This window comes from Pan troglodytes, chromosome 7 (assembly GCF_028858775.2).
Source record: "Pan troglodytes isolate AG18354 chromosome 7, NHGRI_mPanTro3-v2.0_pri, whole genome shotgun sequence".
Lineage (NCBI taxonomy): Eukaryota > Metazoa > Chordata > Mammalia > Primates > Hominidae > Pan > Pan troglodytes.
In genome coordinates this window covers 13942366-13960113 of record NC_072405.2, presented here as the reverse complement: position 1 = coordinate 13960113, position 17748 = coordinate 13942366, and the positions used below count along the sequence as shown (strand labels likewise).

Genomic DNA, 17748 nt, shown 5'->3' with positions numbered 1-17748 from the left:
TGCTCTCTTTCTGTGACATTTGCTCTATTACCTCTTGTGAACCACCGGATATCACTGATGCAGATCAGGGCTCCCACTTCAGGGTGGTGGTGGGCAACTCAGCAAGGGGGTTAGGGGACCCTCACTTAGCCACTGGCCTCCTCAAGCAACACAGTGGCCTCCTAAAGTCATGCTTATTAAAGTTGTGGCATGAGCACAGACTAAGTCAAATTAGGAAAGGCTCCAGTCCCCCTACAAGTGGTTCATCAAGGGAACCAAGCTCCTTTGAGAGCCTTAACTATCTTAATTCTCAACACCATGGCCACCACCTCTTCTATAATTGGACCAGACCAACCATGGCACCCACCCTGGTGATCACAGAAGAGTTGAGCTCTTTTTCCCTTATGGATACCATCACCCACATTTTCTGCAATAATGAGACCCCCTCGTACCATCACAAGATGTCCACTGTCTCAGCATCAAACATTTACTAAAGACTCGATCGAGGATGGACAGTGATATGGTTTGGCTGTGTTCCCACCCAAATGTCATCTTGAATTCCCATGTGTTGGAGGGACCTGGTGGGAGGTAATTGAATCATGGAGGCAGGTCTTTCCCATGCTGTTCTCATGGTAGTGAATAAGTTTCACAAGATCTGATGGTTTTATATAGGGAGTTTCCCTGCAGAAGCTCTCTCTTTGCCTGCTGCCACCCACGTAAGACTTGACTTGCTCCTTTTGTCTTCTACCATGATTGTGAGGCCTCCCCAGCCATGTGGAACTGTGAGTCCATTAAATCTCTTTCCTGCATAAATCACCCAGTCTCGGGTAGGTCTTTATGAGCAGCATGAAAATGGACTAATACAGATAGTGAGCTGTGATCCTCTGGGGACTGATGGTCCAGGCAGCTGCCACAGTGCAGGCCTAAGATGCTTCTGCTACACCAGACCTCACCTCTTGACATACAGCCTCCAGCAGAAGCTCCAGTTCTTCCTGCTTTGAAAGGTAGCTAATATCTCCCACTCACTCCTCCCTGAAGGAAGTGGGGATTGTTTCTCTGCAGCCCAAAGAGGGCACAGTCTGGGTCACTAAATGAGGAGAAAAAGCCATCAAACTAGAGGACATCAACTACATCAGACAAAGACCACATGGAACTACCATCACCATGTCCTGTGTCGATGGCAGAGAAATGCTCTGAAGAAATGTTGGTAAAAGCCCACCCCATAATCAATATCGACATAAAAGTACCTTGAGAAAATCCCTGAGTTATAAGCTGTCAGTGCTCTCTATCTTTGGCCTTGCTGGGTATCTTACGTATGTAAATGTTGTACGGCTGCTCTTAGGCCTGGGGCCTGGCATCCCAGAGAGCTGCTGGAACAGGACAGCCACTGTGAGAAATTGAACCCCAGGCTGGAAAACTGGCATGTTGAGGCAATGTGCTAGAGGGGCAAAACCCCAAATGCCACCTGACCTGGATCCAAGCCAGGAAACCCGATCCTTAGATATTGAATGGGACCCATGGCACTAAAGCTTAAACACCAGCAACCCCCACAATCAGAGGCAGGTGGCCCTCCCCATGACCAGGCATGAATACAAACCAGCTAATGATGCCTCAGCACAAACTCAGTCTGTGGCCGGAAAGGTTGGAGCCTCACATGCAGAGAAAGCATTCAAACACGTTCATGGGCTTAGGGATACTTCTGTGCTCCAAAGTATATGAGTTGTGGATAGAAATGTCCTATCCCCCCACCAAGAAAAGCACCACTCAAGCTTTCACTAAACGCTTCCATGGAGTCCCACAGAGGCCAGCGGCCTGTGCAACACCAGCCCATGCCCTCTCTCTTCTTGAGTGACCAGCTGGGAAGGCCACCCCTAACCAAAAGGCCATCACCTCAGAAGACAGTGCTCTGATCCAAGGGTTTGTCCTGGGAAACAGTGGCCTCACCAGAACCAGAGACACCAAGGAATCTCATCTTGACTGTGGGGTCATCCCCAAACCAGACTCACCTTACTCTCCTTCCTGCCGCAAGGTATGGATCTCACCACCCCCAGGACATGGCGTTGGCTCACGTCCAGTACCTGGACCCGTGCTTTCTTAGCTCATGCTTTCCTGAGGACCCTGCAGATGACCCCTTAGAATGGTATTTTGCTGGGATCCCCATTTGTCTTCAGTGTAACCCATTAGTTAAACCGCCTACTGCAAGGAAACCACAAGGCTTGGATCAGATCATGAGGCTGCCCTACAAGTTATGCCAAAAAATATGGACTTGGAAGACCTATCTGTTACAATATCACACCCAAATCTAACCAGCTCTGCCAATAACAGCTCTCTCCTATGTTACTAGGAAAATGCCTATGGATTGGAGTGTGTTCTGTGTGCAGGAGGCTGGTCCAGGTTTCACTTCTGCAGGACACTGGACATCCCCACAACCACCAGACCTTCCCCACGTGCACACACACCCCTTCTCATTTTGCCTCTACATCCATATCCACTGGGCCCTTCAGGCACCTACTAATGCCCTAGAACCTAAAACCATCATCTGGGGCCCAGGTCCCCAAATAGCCCTAATTTCTTCCTCTGCTGGAATGAGTCCAGTGCCCACTTCCTCCAAAGGTGAAATTGCTGGGCCTGCAACAGATCAGGAACTCACTGCTTCCTCAGAGGGGCAGCCGACTTCACTGCTCTGGAACAGCGACCAACCCTAGCGAGGCTTGAGATGCCTCTTCCCTCAAGACTGAGAGTGCCGCTGCCCCCAGTCCTCCATAGCCCAGTGCCTGCTGCCTTCACGCAGAGCTGCACAGGAGGCCCTGAGCACCCAGCCTGCTGGACCAGCGCTGTGCACGACCTTCCCATGGTGGCAGGGGCTGCCTGGACTGCATACTGGGTTCAGCAACCTCACTATAGGTATTCATTCCCTCAGGAACGACTGCATTCTTTTCTCATTTCCAGAAACCTCATCCCGTTTACCTCACTACAAGGAGGAGGATGGTGGAGAGTGGTACATTTTAAAATGTGCACTAGTCTCCCTGGGACTCCCCTTCAAATAACCCAGGAGGGACCACACAAGGGAAAGCTTATGCATCCCACCCACCCAGTGACCATCTTCCTAACTCTGGGTGTAGGGAGACTCGTAAGCCTACGGGATTGGTTTGGGAACAGGGTATTTGAGCTCACAACACAAGTTGATGCAAGCTAACACCAATCTCGCTGCAGCTTTGGCCACCATCCTGAGGGACTTCTGACAGACATTAGGTGTCACGCAATCATTTGATGAGTCCTTGGCCTGGATGACCTAGACAGTCATTTAGCCTTGAACTATCTAAGGCCAAGCAAAAAGGTGACTGTCCCCTCTAGGGAACCACATGCTATATGCACATCCTTTACTCGGGAGCCTGCAACCTGCCCTATCCAGCAACACAAGCCCAGGCGGTATTCAGTCTCACCCAGGTATTCTCCAACCTTACTTGTCTGAATGGCTTGGATTTGTTTTTATGGATAGACCCCAGGGCCTGCAGAGGTCAGTTCAGACCACATTCCAAATTCTCATCTGTGTGTGGGTGGCATTTTGATCCTAGTCTCCTCGCAAGGTGTACACAACAATATGCAGGCCAGGCTCTCCTGGTGGCTTTAAATATTCCCTCGGTCCAGGTAGTTCGGCCTCAGCCACCAGCATAGGTATCATGGGGTCAATTGTCTTAGGAGTCATGAGGAATCCACAGTTGATTGCTTCCTGGGCCTGGCCAGGGCTGACCAAACTAGACGAGGGGTCGGTCCCTCCGTGGACTCCTGCTTGAACTCCAGCTTTCTGCCAAATTTCTCAACTGCGCTTGTTAACAGTTATTTAAAGTACCCAATAGAAAGTAACCCTGAAAAATTAGGACACCTGATACCAAAAGATCCTTAAATAGGGAAGTCCTCTCCTCTGTGTGCATGGTTGCTCTTGCTACATAAGACCTGGAACACAGGACTGCTGTCTGCCCTCTCTGCTCGCCCTGCCTAGCTTGAGGATCTGTAAGTAACACAAAACTTAAACTTTCACACTGAGGTTTCAATATTGAAGCTGTGTCCCCAGTCTGACCTCTGACTGTGGGGCCACCCCAGAGGGACCCAGCGGGTGAAGCCCCTGCTGTGAACTTCTATCTGGGTGTCTGGCGGCTGCTGGGGGTAATGGCTACCAGCTAAGTCAATAGAGAAACTCAAAAAGTTTCCTTCCAAACACACGTGTCCTACTTGACATGTCCAATAAAGACGATCACAGCTCCTTAAAACATTATTTTATTGTGAGAGAAGCCTCTGCAGGTCCTAGGTCTGTTTTGCAATCAGGTTGTTTGTTTTTTGCTATTGAGTTGTTTGACTTCCTTATGTATTCAGATATTTACCCCTTCTACCACGTAGGCTTTGCAAACATTTTCTCTCATTTTCTGGGTTGTCGTTTCCCTCAGTTGATTGTTTCCTTTGCTATGAAGATGCTTTAGCGTTCAATGCAGCCCCGCTTGTCTATTTTCCCATTTGTTTATTGCCTGTGCCTTTGGTGTCATAGCCAAGAAATCATTACTCATGTCAATGTCCAAAGCTTTATCTTTGTATGTGCTTCTCGTAGTTGTATGGTTTCAGGTCTTTTCAAGTCTATGTTGAGTCTTCAATCCATGTTGAGCTGATTTTTTACATGCTGTGAGAGAAAGGACCACGTGTATGCACCTAGCAACTCATGAACCTTACACAACTCTTTATCTCTCTCACTGAGCTCATTTCACCTGTAGCCTGATAAGGTCATTGTCCTCTTCACTCTGGCCCCTACAGGAGACTACTCACCCCATAACCTCAGTCGCCCCTTCATGAGGGTATAATGACCTAGAAGCCTGCAATGAGTTACTCTCTACTCCACTGGAATTCAGGTCTGGCACCAGTGTTTAGACCTGAAGAGAATAGTAGGGCCCATTATCAGGAAATAAGAGGCATTTGCTCTCTTAAATTATTGAATGAAAGCACTGTTTCCATTCTTTTTAGAATATTAAAGATTTAACCAGGAAATATTAGGTATTTCCTGAAAACAGGAAAAAATGCCAGGGTCCTCATCATCACCATCAACTTCAACCTAGCACAGACACCAAACATAGAGCTTCCTGTGAAGAAAGCTGGGAGAGCAGAGGAGCATTCCAGGGACGTCAAGGCCAATAGGAGTCAGCATCCTCTCTAACAAAATGCACACCTCCTCTCACTCAGAAGGCCAGAGGTTTCTTGTCTCTGAGCCTTCTCCCAGCAAAGCTATAAATCCAAGCTGGCTTCTCCCTCCCCACACAGCTGCTCCTGCTCTCCCTCCTCCAGGTCACTCCAGCCATGAGGATTATCGCCATCCTCGCTGCCATTCTCTTGGTAGCCCTCCAGGTCCGGGCAGGCCCACTCCAGGCAAGAGGCGATGAGGCTCCAGGCCAGGAGCAGCGTGGGCCAGAAGACCAGGACATATCTATTTCCTTTGCATGGGATAAAAGCTCTGCTCTTCAGGTTTCAGGTGAGAGAGGCCAGCATAAAAAAGCTACCGAGTCTAGAGAGACGGATGGGAGATGGGCTCTGGAATCACATCTCAATGGTGGATGTCACTTAGGTGGCTTTACTTACCACCTCTGGGCCTTGATTTTCTTATCTCCAAACTGAATAGAGAGACAAACAAATGTAAGTAGTCTTCTTTCTCCAAAGACTTGATTCCAAGGTATGTCTATAAAATTTGCTAGGGTTAAGATATGGAGAGACAGATTGACCAGTTCTTTCTGGATCTAAACAAGTAGATATTATAGGGAAAATATTTTATTCTGCCAACAAAGGAAATTTTAAAAACTGGAGATGGGCTTAAGAGTATGTTCAGGTGTGTGTCTGATGGGGCAAAAGCACAGAAATCAGAGCGAATGAGAATGAGTCTCAAATCCTGTATGAGCAGCATTGCTCTGTGTATTTATTCCTATTGACTAAGGTTGTTTGTGCTACCGGCACTAATGCAGCCAGCATCACCTGTCAGCCAGCATGTGACTTCTCCAAGATTCCCTTTACCACCCACCGCTGACCTGGGTGCTTAATTTCTCATGCTCTCTCTGTGTTCCCAGGCTCAACAAGGGGCATGGTCTGCTCTTGCAGATTAGTATTCTGCCGGCGAACAGAACTTCGTGTTGGGAACTGCCTCATTGGTGGTGTGAGTTTCACATACTGCTGCACGCGTGTAGATTAACGTTCTGCTGTCCAAGAGAATGTCATGCTGGGAACGCCATCATCGGTGGTGTCAGCTTCACATGCTTCTGCAGCTGAGCTTGCAGAATAGAGAAAAAATGAGCTCATAATTTGCTTTGAGAGCTACAGGAAATGGTTGTTTCTCCTATACTTTGTCCTTAACATCTTTCTTGATCCTAAATATATATCTCGTAACAAGATTTCTTTGTTTACACCTCTTTAAAATTTGATATGTGTCTGTGTCAAGACACTAGAAAGCAACTGCCAGAATCCTACATGAATATTTTGGAAAAAATTAAAGTTTCAAAATCTAGAATTTTTAAGAAGGAGCCATGACTTCAGACACAAATTGAAAGGAAGGCACAAATGATGCCACTGATCTCACCATTCACTGCTGTGTCTTTTCATTCTGCCTCATTTTGAATGGATTCACTCTCAAAGACAACTCTCATATACTAGGCAAAAGAATCAATGTCAGCTTCCAGTTTAGCTACTCACAACCTCACTACTTCTCGGGAAAAACCACCATCCTCTGCGTCAAAATACTGGAGTTTTATTGAACGTGTCCAGGTCACACATTTGCCTTTTAAGACATAGGGTTATAGGAGATCCACTGAAACAACTTTAATTAAGAGGGAAATGGGTTGTTAGCAAAGGCGGGGTGCATGGAACACAAAACACAGCAGCCCACAATGGGATGTCCTCATGAAGAGCACCCTCCAGCCACGTCTACTAAGACCTGGATTTCACACCCATAAAGTCGTCTTCACACCCAGAAAACGCACACACACAAATGCTCCACTGCACTTTGCAACGCGCACTCTCTTGGGTTGCCTTAAAGCCGCTGAGAACGTGATTCTGCTGGGAAAATACAGCTTCACCAGAAACCTTACATTCCTGTTGTTGCTGCAGGCTGCGGCTCTGATAACCACAACATCCTGCACATCGGTGAGTGAGCAAGAAACCAGGTCTAGGGAAAGGGAATGAACCGGGAGTGCTCTCTGAGATGCTCAGAGCATTTCCCGGAAAGGCCACAGCGTCCCCTGCTGTCCTACCTTCAACTGCAGCCTCCCCATCAGGCACAGCACACGTGGGGTCTGTACCTTCCTGAGCTTGTCTTCCTCCTCCCCTCCAAGAGAACAGGGTCACTGCCTAACCCGGGTGTCCCTGAGGGCCAGGCTGACATCTTGCTGGGGTGTGATGTGACCTCTCTTCCTGTCTCTCCTCTCTGTCCCTACCCTAGAAACCTACTGTACCTTTAACAATAGTTGAGGATGTCTTGTCAATGGCCTATGAGGACATGATCACAAAGCTCCAGGGACAAGTCCAGCTTGGGCCACAGATTTCTTATATTTTGGATCTAGCAGTTCCAGTTTATGAATCCACTACACATGCTTGGAAAAATACCTTCTCTGTTCAAGCCATGGCTCCTCTTATCTGGAGGGTCATTCATAGAATGCCCCCACAACTTCCAAGAGTGACAGAGAAACTACAGTTTGCAAATAAAGGGACAGTGATTCTAGTAGGATTATTCCCCATTCTTGACCAAAACAATCTGATGGGCCAAGACACAGCTGTGACCACCAACACCAACCACCCACAATGCCCAGAGCCCAGGAGAAGGAAGCAGGTGTTCTCCACATCTACCCCATGCAGATTCTGAGCAGGTCTCAGCCCCAGACTGAGGCTCTGCCTGTCTGAAGAGGCAGCTTAGGGGTCCAGGCACCCCAATGAGACACTTCACAGCTGGGGAACCCAATGCACGTCCCAGGGAAGACACAGTGGGTCTGTGATTGACAAAGAAATGGTCCAAGGTCTTCCCCTGGTATCGAAGGTGAAGGTGACATTTTGGGTTTCAGGATGTGAAAGGCGGACAGTCTTCCTTGGGTTCCTGTAACCGCCACTGACTTGAAGTCACGCAGTTCTTGCTGTAACTCTGCATATTTCTCCTAACCGTCCACTGAGTCGGGCTGACTCCATCACGCGGTTTCTGCACTTCCCAGAAGTCCACCTGGCTTGCGCCCTAGATCCTGGGGTCTCTGCTAGAACTTCCCTTTGTCACTGAGGGCTTTGCTGATTTCTTAATTTCAAATTGCAACAAGTTCCCCCTGGTGACCTCTATCCCCCTCTTCTCTTTATTTTTAACTGTAGAATTGTAAGCTATCTCACATCTGTGCATTTCATTTACTCTCTGGAACATTTGTCTCCCAACACTGGGAGGGAAGCTGCATGTTTTCCTCATCATCTTACCACAGTGCATAGATGACCACCTAATACATTGCACATGATCAATAAATTAATTTCAACTAAATTAATTAATTGTACTCAAAATTTATATTGATACAGAATTGCACTGTTTTTCCTAAGCAGCTTACAAAAAAAATACTGAAGCCTACAGAGGTAAAGCAGCCCGTGTGTCTAGTCCATGTGACAGCATTCCTTAAAAAAGACTAATTAAAACTAATTAAAAAGACTAAAATATAGGAGACTATGATGGGTAAAATGTGGTTTAATGAAGCATTAGGACTTTTGGAAGTAGGAAAAGACCATTCTGTCATGGAATGCCAAGGATAGATTTCATGGTGAATCTTAAACTGAAACATAAAGATGTTGAAACTTTCAATAGATTAAAAGAATGATTAAAGCAGAAAATTAGGTAGAGAATGTAGAATCAGGGCAAGAGCTATGCAGGAGGAGGTCAACCTCCATTGAATTAAGAGGAATTGTTGTTACAACACAGAAGGATGGAGTAGAATTCAGGCTGATGTGCTGAGAAGCATCCATCAATCCAAGGGAAAGGGCCAGACGAGGAAGGAGCCTCTCTGCTCCTCTGTGTGGATAAAGACACACTGGGAGCACCGCATGTGGCTTCTGCTACTGCAGTCTAGGGTGGGCGATGACAGCTGTAAACTCTAGGGACAGAGAATGCAGGGAGAGGTGTGAGGGTCTCCAAACAACCAGGGCAACTTGCTCGGCCTCAAGTGAGACCCAGAAACGTTCATTTGGATGCACTCTATGTTTACTGATGACATACAAGACATTTTCTACCTTGAATCACTTGAGTGGTAGAACAATAAAGAGTAAGTCAGATGCCTCATCCCTATAAATGTAATTACTCAAGGGAATAGCAGCCTTGTCTCTGTGGGAAAATAGGAGCCTATCTCCTAATAAATTAGCTAACAAAGATTGCCCAATCACACTGCTCAACTTCCCCACCAACAACCACCAGAACTTTTCCACTAGCTTAACCCAGGGCCTACATATTCCTGCCTTGGGCTTCAGGACAGTTGAGTTCAACGGCTCACCCTATTGCAGCGTTTTGACTCTTATTTCAACAGTGTTCAATAAATACTTCCTTGACATTTCTTAAAAGCCTCCTGAATTTCTTTTTAATACAAGACAGCCATTTTTTTCTTTTCTGTTTCTCTGTTTGAGAACTTGAACTCTTCTTACAAGCAGGACCAGAATGGAAGACATCAGACAACTACTTATTCTCTTTTTCTACACCTATGTATTTTTTCCTTTTGCTGCTCAAAGCCACTCAACTCACTCAGAAACTTAAGATTACGGGAAACGGTCTTTCACTGTAATGTTACCTGGCCGGTCACCCTCCCAGCCTCTCAGTGCTTTGTCCGCCTGGATGACAGTGACCCCACCCCCTCTTTGTCCCAGCCCTCCACCCCATGGCCACCCACTAGCTCCTGCCACCACCTGGAATTCCTCCATTTCTGAACATCAACTATGAAGCTCCCCATCCCTGACTCACCCGCTGTCCTTCCAGCCTCTAATGTAGCCGTCCCTCCTTCCCTGCTGATCACCATCAATAAGGCTGTTCTCCCCGGGGCTGTGCATGGGAATCACCAGGGAGCCTGATACCCAAGCTGCTCTTGGGACACCTGTCATCTGCTCTTAAGCTGCACTGGGACACTTGTCATCTGCTCTCATCTCCTGTCCTTGTGCACGGCACCGTCTTTGCCTCAGGCTCTCCGAGTTTGGTATTTTTGATCTTTTTCAGGCATCTTAGTGGAGTCTTGGAGTAAAACGTTAGAAATCAGGTCAAGCTGAGTCACCATTTTTTTTTAAGAGGCAGGGGTCTTGATATGTTGCTCAAGCTGGTCTCAAACTCCTGGCCTTAAGCAATTCTTCCTCCTCAGCCTCCCAAAGTGCTAGGATTACAAGCTGAGCTACCTTGTCCAGCCCTGAGTCAACATTTTCACTCCCATACCTAGGAATTCTGGCTTTAGGAAATGCTTGGTCCAAGGACTCAAAGCATGAGTTACTTTGTTGTCTTTACCTTTTTTCCCCTTTGTTTCTCTTGATCTTACTTTGGGATCTCTCCCCAGGTGACAGCCAAGTCATTCATGGTCATCTCTCTGTGCCCTTCGCAGCTAATCTCCTAGAGAAAATCCCTACTTCTTTCCCTGTTGTTTCAGCCAACTCCTGAGTCCTATGGCCTCCTCTGAGTCTGTTACTGAGGGCAGAGGTTGAGACTCCACCTGGCTCCCACACCACCCCTGCTCCCAGCGGGAAGAATTTAAACTAAGAATGGGTGAGAGGGTTCTTCGGTCACTCCAAACAGTCCACAATCTCATGCTCCCACCACCATGGGCTCTTTGTGACACTTTGGGAATAAGGTAAGAGGATTCAGTCCTACTTCGCCAATATTTTAGAGAAGCAGAAGTTTACACAAGCAGAAATGCACAAGTCCAACTTCTCGCCAAGACTGTGACAATGCCCTCTGTTCATCTACTGCTGTGTGGAAAGATGTCCCAAACATAGTGGACTGAAACAGCACCATCAGGTCTTCACTCTTACCTTGGCAATTTGGGCCTGGCTCAGAGGAGAGGTTCTGCTGGGATCTGAGGAGCTCAGGGCTGAGACACTCGCACACAGGTGGCAGGCAGTGCTGGCTCAGCTGGGAGCTCTCACAGGGCTGAGGGATGGGACCTTGTGATGCGCTGGGGCCAGATCATGCCGGCTCATGAGAAAGGTGGTTTGTGTGACATTTTTTAAACCGTCCAGAGCTGGGAGGATTCTAACCACAGAAATTTACAAACACTGTAAATCAGAGTTTTGGTTTTTCCCAGAAAGCTGGCTGTTCTGTGTTCTCTAGCTCACCCTCGCAGGTGCCCTCAGTTCATCTTCCTGTGCGAGGCTGAGGCTTCCTCAAAACACGGTGTCTGGACCCCCAAGTGACCAGCCCTCTTAGTCCGTTTGAGCCACTATTTAAAAAAAAAATACCATAAACTGAGTTGCTTATGAACAACAGATATATTTTTCAGTGTTCTAGAGGTTGAGAAGTCCAAATCAAGGTGGCAGCAGATTTGGTGTCTGCTGAGAACCAGCTTTTTCGTTCATAGATGGCACCTCCTCACTGTGTCCTCACCTGATGGAAGGAATGAAGGAGCTCCTTGGGGTCTCTTCTATAAGGGCACTAATCCTATTCATGAGGTGCCCTCCGGATCTACTCACCTCCCCAGAGGCACCACCTGTTAATGCTATCACCTGGTGGTTTAATATTTCAATATATGAATTTCAGAGGGACAAAAATATTCCAACTGCAGCGCCATCCAAGATGGTGAAAGTGAAAAATACCAGTGTCTTAGCACCTGGGCCCAGCAAACGGCATGGTGCTAAGTCAGGTGCATTCTATTGGTGAAGATGTCACCCGACCTAGATCCAACAGGAAAGAAGTAAACCTCCCTTTCTGTGGGAGAAGAGACCAAGAATTGGGACCACATTTTAAAACAGCCCAAGAGAGTTATTCTTTCATAGTGATTTGTAAAAATTGCTGCAGGCAACAACACCAGACACATAGACAGCATGTGAGAGGAGGCTGGGAAAGGCGGACAAAGGGCAGGGGACTTGGAGCTCCTGCCTGTCCCAGCTGGATCTGCAGGCCTGGGAGTTGCTGTGTGGCACAGGCAGCACCAGGACCCTTCCTGCAGGGAGGTGGACAAAAGGCTGAGGGGAGGGACAGGGCGGTGCACTCTCAGGGGCTGGGAGGTGGACAGTTCTCAGAGCTCACCCCCACGCAGCCCCCGCCCTACCCCACGCTAACACACACACTCTGTTCCAAAACTGCCCTTCCACACTGGGTCAAAACCATGTCCCAGGGCCCTGCCCAAGGTCCACACTCACTGTGTCTGCTGGGGTCACCAGACAGCCTCGGGGAGTGTGGGAATATTCTTGCTGCTGCTGAAGGCCTCTCTCCTCTCACACACACACCTGCACCCCCACCCAGAGCTTCCCCAGGATATTTACCCCAGCTTGAGGGTGTCAAGGCTCTTGTTGAGTGTCTGAAAGCTTAACTGCATGTGTATGAAGGAACAGTTTCAGTTGTGTCTACACTCAGAGTTGACACTGGTGGCAAGTCCAGGACACTGTGCTGGGGGCAGGGTGGGTGGGGGTGGAAGTGAAAGTGTTGCAAAGACTTTTACATGTAGCACCATTTTTTGCTTAAACCACTGATTTCTGCCAAGGTTCTGGTGCAGCCCAGAAAGAAAGGTGAAAGGGACCACGAGATACAGACTCACTCTGTTCTAATTGGGGTTTGGGAGCCACCTGGGGGAGACAGAGGCAAGGCCCAGGTGAGACCTCAGCACAGACTGAGAACCTGACCTGCCCTGGCTGTCGAGTCCCCACCACAGACTGGGAAGGAGGCAGGGACAGGAGCATTGCCACCCAGGAGAAAGAGCAGAGGCCCCCAGTCTCAGGTCCTCAGCCCCGCAGCCAGCACAAGGGGGAACGACATCATGACACTAGGTTAGAGACGGGGCAGGCCAGCCTTCCAGGGCCAGCAGCTACCGCTGACACGGAACCAGCAGCAGTGTATTCTGTGCCCCCTGAACTAATGTTGTAATATGTACACTTTCGGGTGCAGAAGAAAACAATGTGTTTGCTGAACAGCACTTTACAGCGCTCCCATTTGAAGTCCCTCTTGGGTAAACTCCTGTTTAAGGGCAGGAGTGCCACCTGCTGTCCTTAAGGTGCTACTGCAGTGCTGCGCGCCCAGTTCTCTGTAAGGGCAGGTTCTTCTTTACTGGAAGATGGTGTGGGCTCTGCTAGGTCAGCGTCTGATGTGTGAGGACATCTCAGGGTGGAGGTATGCTGGAGCCACTGAGGACAACAGAGACAGCCCTTGGCCTAAGTCAACTTCATCTCGGTGGCATCTCCAAGATGCTCGCTTCTTATTAGGGCTTCCATGTGGGAGTGCGGTGGGGTTATCTCAAGAAAGGCAGTTAACAGAGATGAGGTCCTCGTGACTGCGGGTCACGGTAGGGAGGTTACTTCTCTTGCAGGAGCCTGTTGGCTAAACAAGGGGGAGATACACCTGCCTCGATTTTGTGCATGATCATTGAAAGCTGGATCCTAGAGTAAACGGGCTCTTCAAAATAGAGCTTGTGCTTCAGTATTTGCATGTATGTGACTCTAGGGGCAGGAAGGTAAGTAGAGAGAGGGAAAGGAACTACGTGAAGTTCCCTTGTCCCCGACACCCTTTGATGTTCTACTGTTCTAGAAGTTTTGTTTACTTCCAGGCGTTCCGTCTGTTGGCGTGGTGATTGTGGTGACTTTACAAGCTGCGATATGGATCCTGATAAGCCTTCCTGCACCCCATCTGTCTAAACATTTACCAATGCCCATGGGGATTGGTCTGCATTATCTTCTATTTCAATTAAAATAGGCTAGGAACACTTCTTAGTTTCCAAAGATAGAGCACACAATTCCAAAATGCTCCTTTAAGTCAAGACAAATTAGATCACTTATTTACAGAAGTATCTTGTCCTGTTAGCTAGATCAGGGTATCTGAGTAACAGCTCCAGGGTAGGATTTCCAGGTGATAAGAGTAATTATTGCCTGTCCCATGAACTACTGGGGAAAGAGGCATAGACAGCTATAAGTCACAATGGACAATTACAGTTTGGGTTGGAGAGGGAAAGTTTAATTCGAAATTTAGATGTTAGTTAAATGGTCATCTCCTGCTGGGTAAATGAAGGCAAAATTCAAATAAATACAGAACAAATGCATTTTTAAATGCCCATAGATTCCCTAACAAAACTGAAACAAAAATCAAGAAACAATTCCATTTACAATAGCATCAAAAAATAAAACACCTAGGAAGAAACAAGGAGGTGAAGGATCTACACACTGAAAATGAAAAAAAAAATAGTGAAAGAAATTAAAGAATGTAAAAATAAATGGAAAGATATCCTGGGCTGAAAATTGGAAGAATTAAGATTGTTAAAATGTCTATCCCAAACAAAACAATATACAGATTCAGCACGATTCCTATCCAAATCCCCATGGCATTCTTTACAGAAATAAAAAAAAAAAATCCTAAAATTTGTATGAAATGGTGAAAGAACCCAAACAGACAAAACAATTCTGAGAAAAAAAAAACAAAGTTGAAGACATCACAATTCCTGGTTTTAAATTATATTACAAAGCTACGGTAATCAAAACAATATGGTACTGACATAAAACCAGACACATACCAGTGAAAAAAAATTGAGAGTCCAGAAATACATCCAAACACATATGGTCAAGTAACTTTTGACAATGGCATCAAGAAGACACAATAGGGACAGGGGAGTCTCTTCAATAAATGGTGGTGGGAATACTATTTCCATACGCGAAACAATAAAACTGGACCCTTCTCTTTTGGCATATACAAAACTTAACTCAAAATGGATAAAATACCTGAATAGAAGACCAGAAACAAGAGACTATGAAAATAATGGTAGAGTTCTATATGTTTTGAGCTACCAAGTATTCAAATTACAGCATTAGGGAGAAAAAACAAAGCGCAAACCAATGTTTAATTTTTAAATGGAGATTTCCTGGAGCAGAGCTGCAGGGCTGGGGCAAGGATGGAGGCTCATTACTCCTTTTACCCTTTGAATGGTCCTTGTGGGCAATTCAACATTTTCTAAAATTAAAAATAAAATTTCAGAGGGGGATTGGGGACATGTCAATTGTTTCGATATTTCTCAAAGTGGAGAGAAATACCTAGTATATATTTTACTTGATACATTCAGATCACATGGGTTTCTTGAAATAAATCTTTTGGCTTTAGTTTTACTAACTCTTTACCTAGTATCCCACTGAGTTCTTTTCCCTTATAGGCTGATAAGGTCATTATCTTCTCCACACTGTGCCCCACAAGAGCCTATTCACCCCATAATCTCAAAGCCTCCTTCATGAGGGCAGAAATGCCCCCTGAATCCTGCAATGAATTAACTCTCTACTCTAGCGGGATCCAGCTCTGGCCTCAAGGTCTAGACCTCCAGAGAGTGGCCAGCCCCACCTTCAGAAAATAAGAGGCATTTGATTCCTGAAATTATTCATTGAAAGCACTGTTCTTTTCTTTTTTGAATATTAACAAGTAAATATTCCAGCAGATGGAAAACAGGACAATGTAACACTGTTCTTATCATCACTATCAGCTGGGACCAGAACAGACACTCAATAAACAGCCTCACACTACAATGAAGCTTGGAGAACAAAGGAGCATCAAAGGGACATGGAGGGCAAGGGTAGCTCTTCTGCTCCCCAATCACATGCACTCCCCGTCTCACCGCAACATCTGTCCCTGAGCCTTCTCCCAGCAGACCTATAAATCCAGGCTGGCTCCTCACTCCCCACACATCTGCTCCTGCTCTCTCTCCTCCAGCGACCCTAGCCATGAGAACCCTCACCATCCTCACTGCTGTTCTCCTCGTGGCCCTCCAGGCCAAGGCTGAGCCACTCCAAGCCGAGGATGAGCCACTGCAGGCAAAAGCTTATGAGGCTGACGCCCAGGAGCAGCGTGGGGCAAATGACCAGGACTTTGCCGTCTCCTTTGCAGAGGATGCAAGCTCAAGTCTTAGAGCTTTGGGTAAGAGACACCAGCATTGCAGAGCTAGGAGTGTAGAGAGGAAAACCAAGCACTTCTAGAATTAGATCCAACAGCTGGCTCTTTCTCTTAGGTGATCACCTCCCCAGGCCTCAATTACTTTATGTTTGTACTGAAAAGGAAGAATCAGTGATATTCAAGGCATGACTTTTCTCTAAAGATTTTTTAATTCTATGATAAGTCTATGAAATTTTCTAATTTTTTGCCATGTAGAAATGTATTGAGGAGTCTCTACTTCAAGGAAGAGAGCCTAATTTTAAAAGAATGTTTTGTTTTGCTTTGTTTTGTTTTGTTTTGTTTTGTTTGATGGAGTCTCGCTCTGTCACCCAGGCTGGAGCACAGTGGCACTATCTCAGATCACTGCAACCTCCGCCTCCTGGGTTCAAGCAATTCTCTGCCTCAGCCTCCCAAGTCACTAGGATTACAGGCACCAGCCACCAAGCCTGGCTAAATTTTGTATTTTTTTTTTTAGTAGAAACGGGGTTTCACCATCTTGGCCAGGCTAGTCTTGAACTCCTGACCTTGTGATAAACCCACCTTGGCCTCCCAAAGTGCTGGGATTACAGGCGTAAGCCACCACATCCAGCTGCTAAAGGAATGTTTTTTAATCTGACTTTTATAGGAACCGTTGGAAACTGGAGACAGTCATATGGGTGCATTCAGATGTGTGTGTGACAGGGCAGGAGCAGATAAGTGCAGCATATCAGAATGGGTCTCTAATCCTGTGTGTGACCAACACTGCTCTGCGTATTTATTCCTATTGATGGTGTGATCATGCTATTGGCTGTAATGCAGCCAGCATTACATGTCAGCAAGCATGCAACTTCCTGAAGATTCTCTTTACTGCCCGCTGCTGACCCTGGTGCTCAATTTCTGATGGTCTCTCTCTCTGTCCCCAGGCTCAACAAGGGCTTTCACTTGCCATTGCAGAAGGTCCTGTTATTCGACAGAATATTCCTATGGGACCTGCACTGTCATGGGTATTAACCACAGATTCTGCTGCCTCTGAGGGATGAGAACAGAGAGAAATGTATTCATAATTTGCTTTATGACCTAGAAGGAAACTGTCGTGTGTCCTGTACTTTGCCATCAACTTTGTTTCCTCATCTCAAATAAAGTCCTTTCAGCAAGTTCTTTTGTGTTTGTGCTTTTCTGGAGTTTGATAATTCAGGATTCTTCGGATGCAAAAACAAAAACCCAAGTCGTACATCAAAACACTAGCTCTTCGAAAGAGTTTTCTATGTAGACCAGAGAAGTGGTAGAGAGGATGTTGAGAGAAGAGAGGATTTGGGTTTTTTGTTTTTTGTTTTTTGCTTTCTGAGATGGAGTCTCGCTCTATTGCCCAGGCTGCAGTGCAGTGGCACAATCTTGGCTCACTGAAACCTCTACCTCCTGGGTTCAAGTGATTCTCCTGCCTCAGCCTCCCAAGTAGCTGGGATTACAGGTATGCACCACCATGCCAAGTAATTTTTGTATTTTTAGTAGAGACAGGGTTTCACTGTGTTGACCAGGCTGGTCTCGAACTCCTGACCTCAAGTGGTCTGCCCACCTCGGCCTCCCAAAGCGCTGGGATTACAGGCATGAGCCACCGCACCTTGCCTTAAGCACTCTGTTTTAAGGTTAATGCTGGCCAGCTGTGCCTGAATTCCAATGGGAGG

The 17748-nt window shown here is 46.8% G+C and overlaps 2 protein-coding genes across 3 annotated transcripts; both read left to right on the top strand.

The window, feature by feature from the left end:
• The first annotated feature begins 3892 nt into the window (after positions 1–3892).
• On the top strand, positions 3893–6507 carry DEFA4 (defensin alpha 4). Of its 2 annotated transcripts, XM_009454777.5 has the most exons (3): positions 3893–3990; positions 5305–5488; positions 6075–6507. In XM_009454777.5, the coding sequence occupies exons 2-3, from the start codon at positions 5317–5319 to the stop codon at positions 6194–6196; spliced, it is 294 nt and encodes a 97-aa protein (XP_009453052.1). In that variant the 5' UTR covers positions 3893–3990; positions 5305–5316; the 3' UTR covers positions 6197–6507. The 2 variants fall into 2 exon arrangements, with proteins under 2 accessions (XP_009453052.1, NP_001029078.1); NM_001033906.1 differs by lacking the exon at positions 3893–3990 and having other exon boundaries at positions 5317–5488; positions 6075–6196.
• A 9372-nt stretch (positions 6508–15879) lies between these two features.
• Positions 15880–17099, top strand: DEFA6 (defensin alpha 6). The gene is made up of 2 exons (NM_001033907.1): positions 15880–16072; positions 16990–17099. The coding sequence occupies exons 1-2, from the start codon at positions 15880–15882 to the stop codon at positions 17097–17099; spliced, it is 303 nt and encodes a 100-aa protein (NP_001029079.1).
• Positions 17100–17748: the final 649 nt, after the last annotated feature.

Bases quoted from the DNA above. Each gene is read 5' to 3' on its own strand.
- DEFA4 (XM_009454777.5), top strand. From the start codon at position 5,317: ATGAGGATTATCGCCATCCTCGCTGCCATTCTCTTGGTAGCCCTCCAG. The intron at 5,489-6,074 runs GTGAGAGAGGCC...CTGTGTTCCCAG, and splicing joins CTCTGCTCTTCAGGTTTCAG to GCTCAACAAGGGGCATGGTC.
- DEFA6 (NM_001033907.1), top strand. From the start codon at position 15,880: ATGAGAACCCTCACCATCCTCACTGCTGTTCTCCTCGTGGCCCTCCAG. The intron at 16,073-16,989 runs GTAAGAGACACC...CTCTGTCCCCAG, and splicing joins CTCAAGTCTTAGAGCTTTGG to GCTCAACAAGGGCTTTCACT.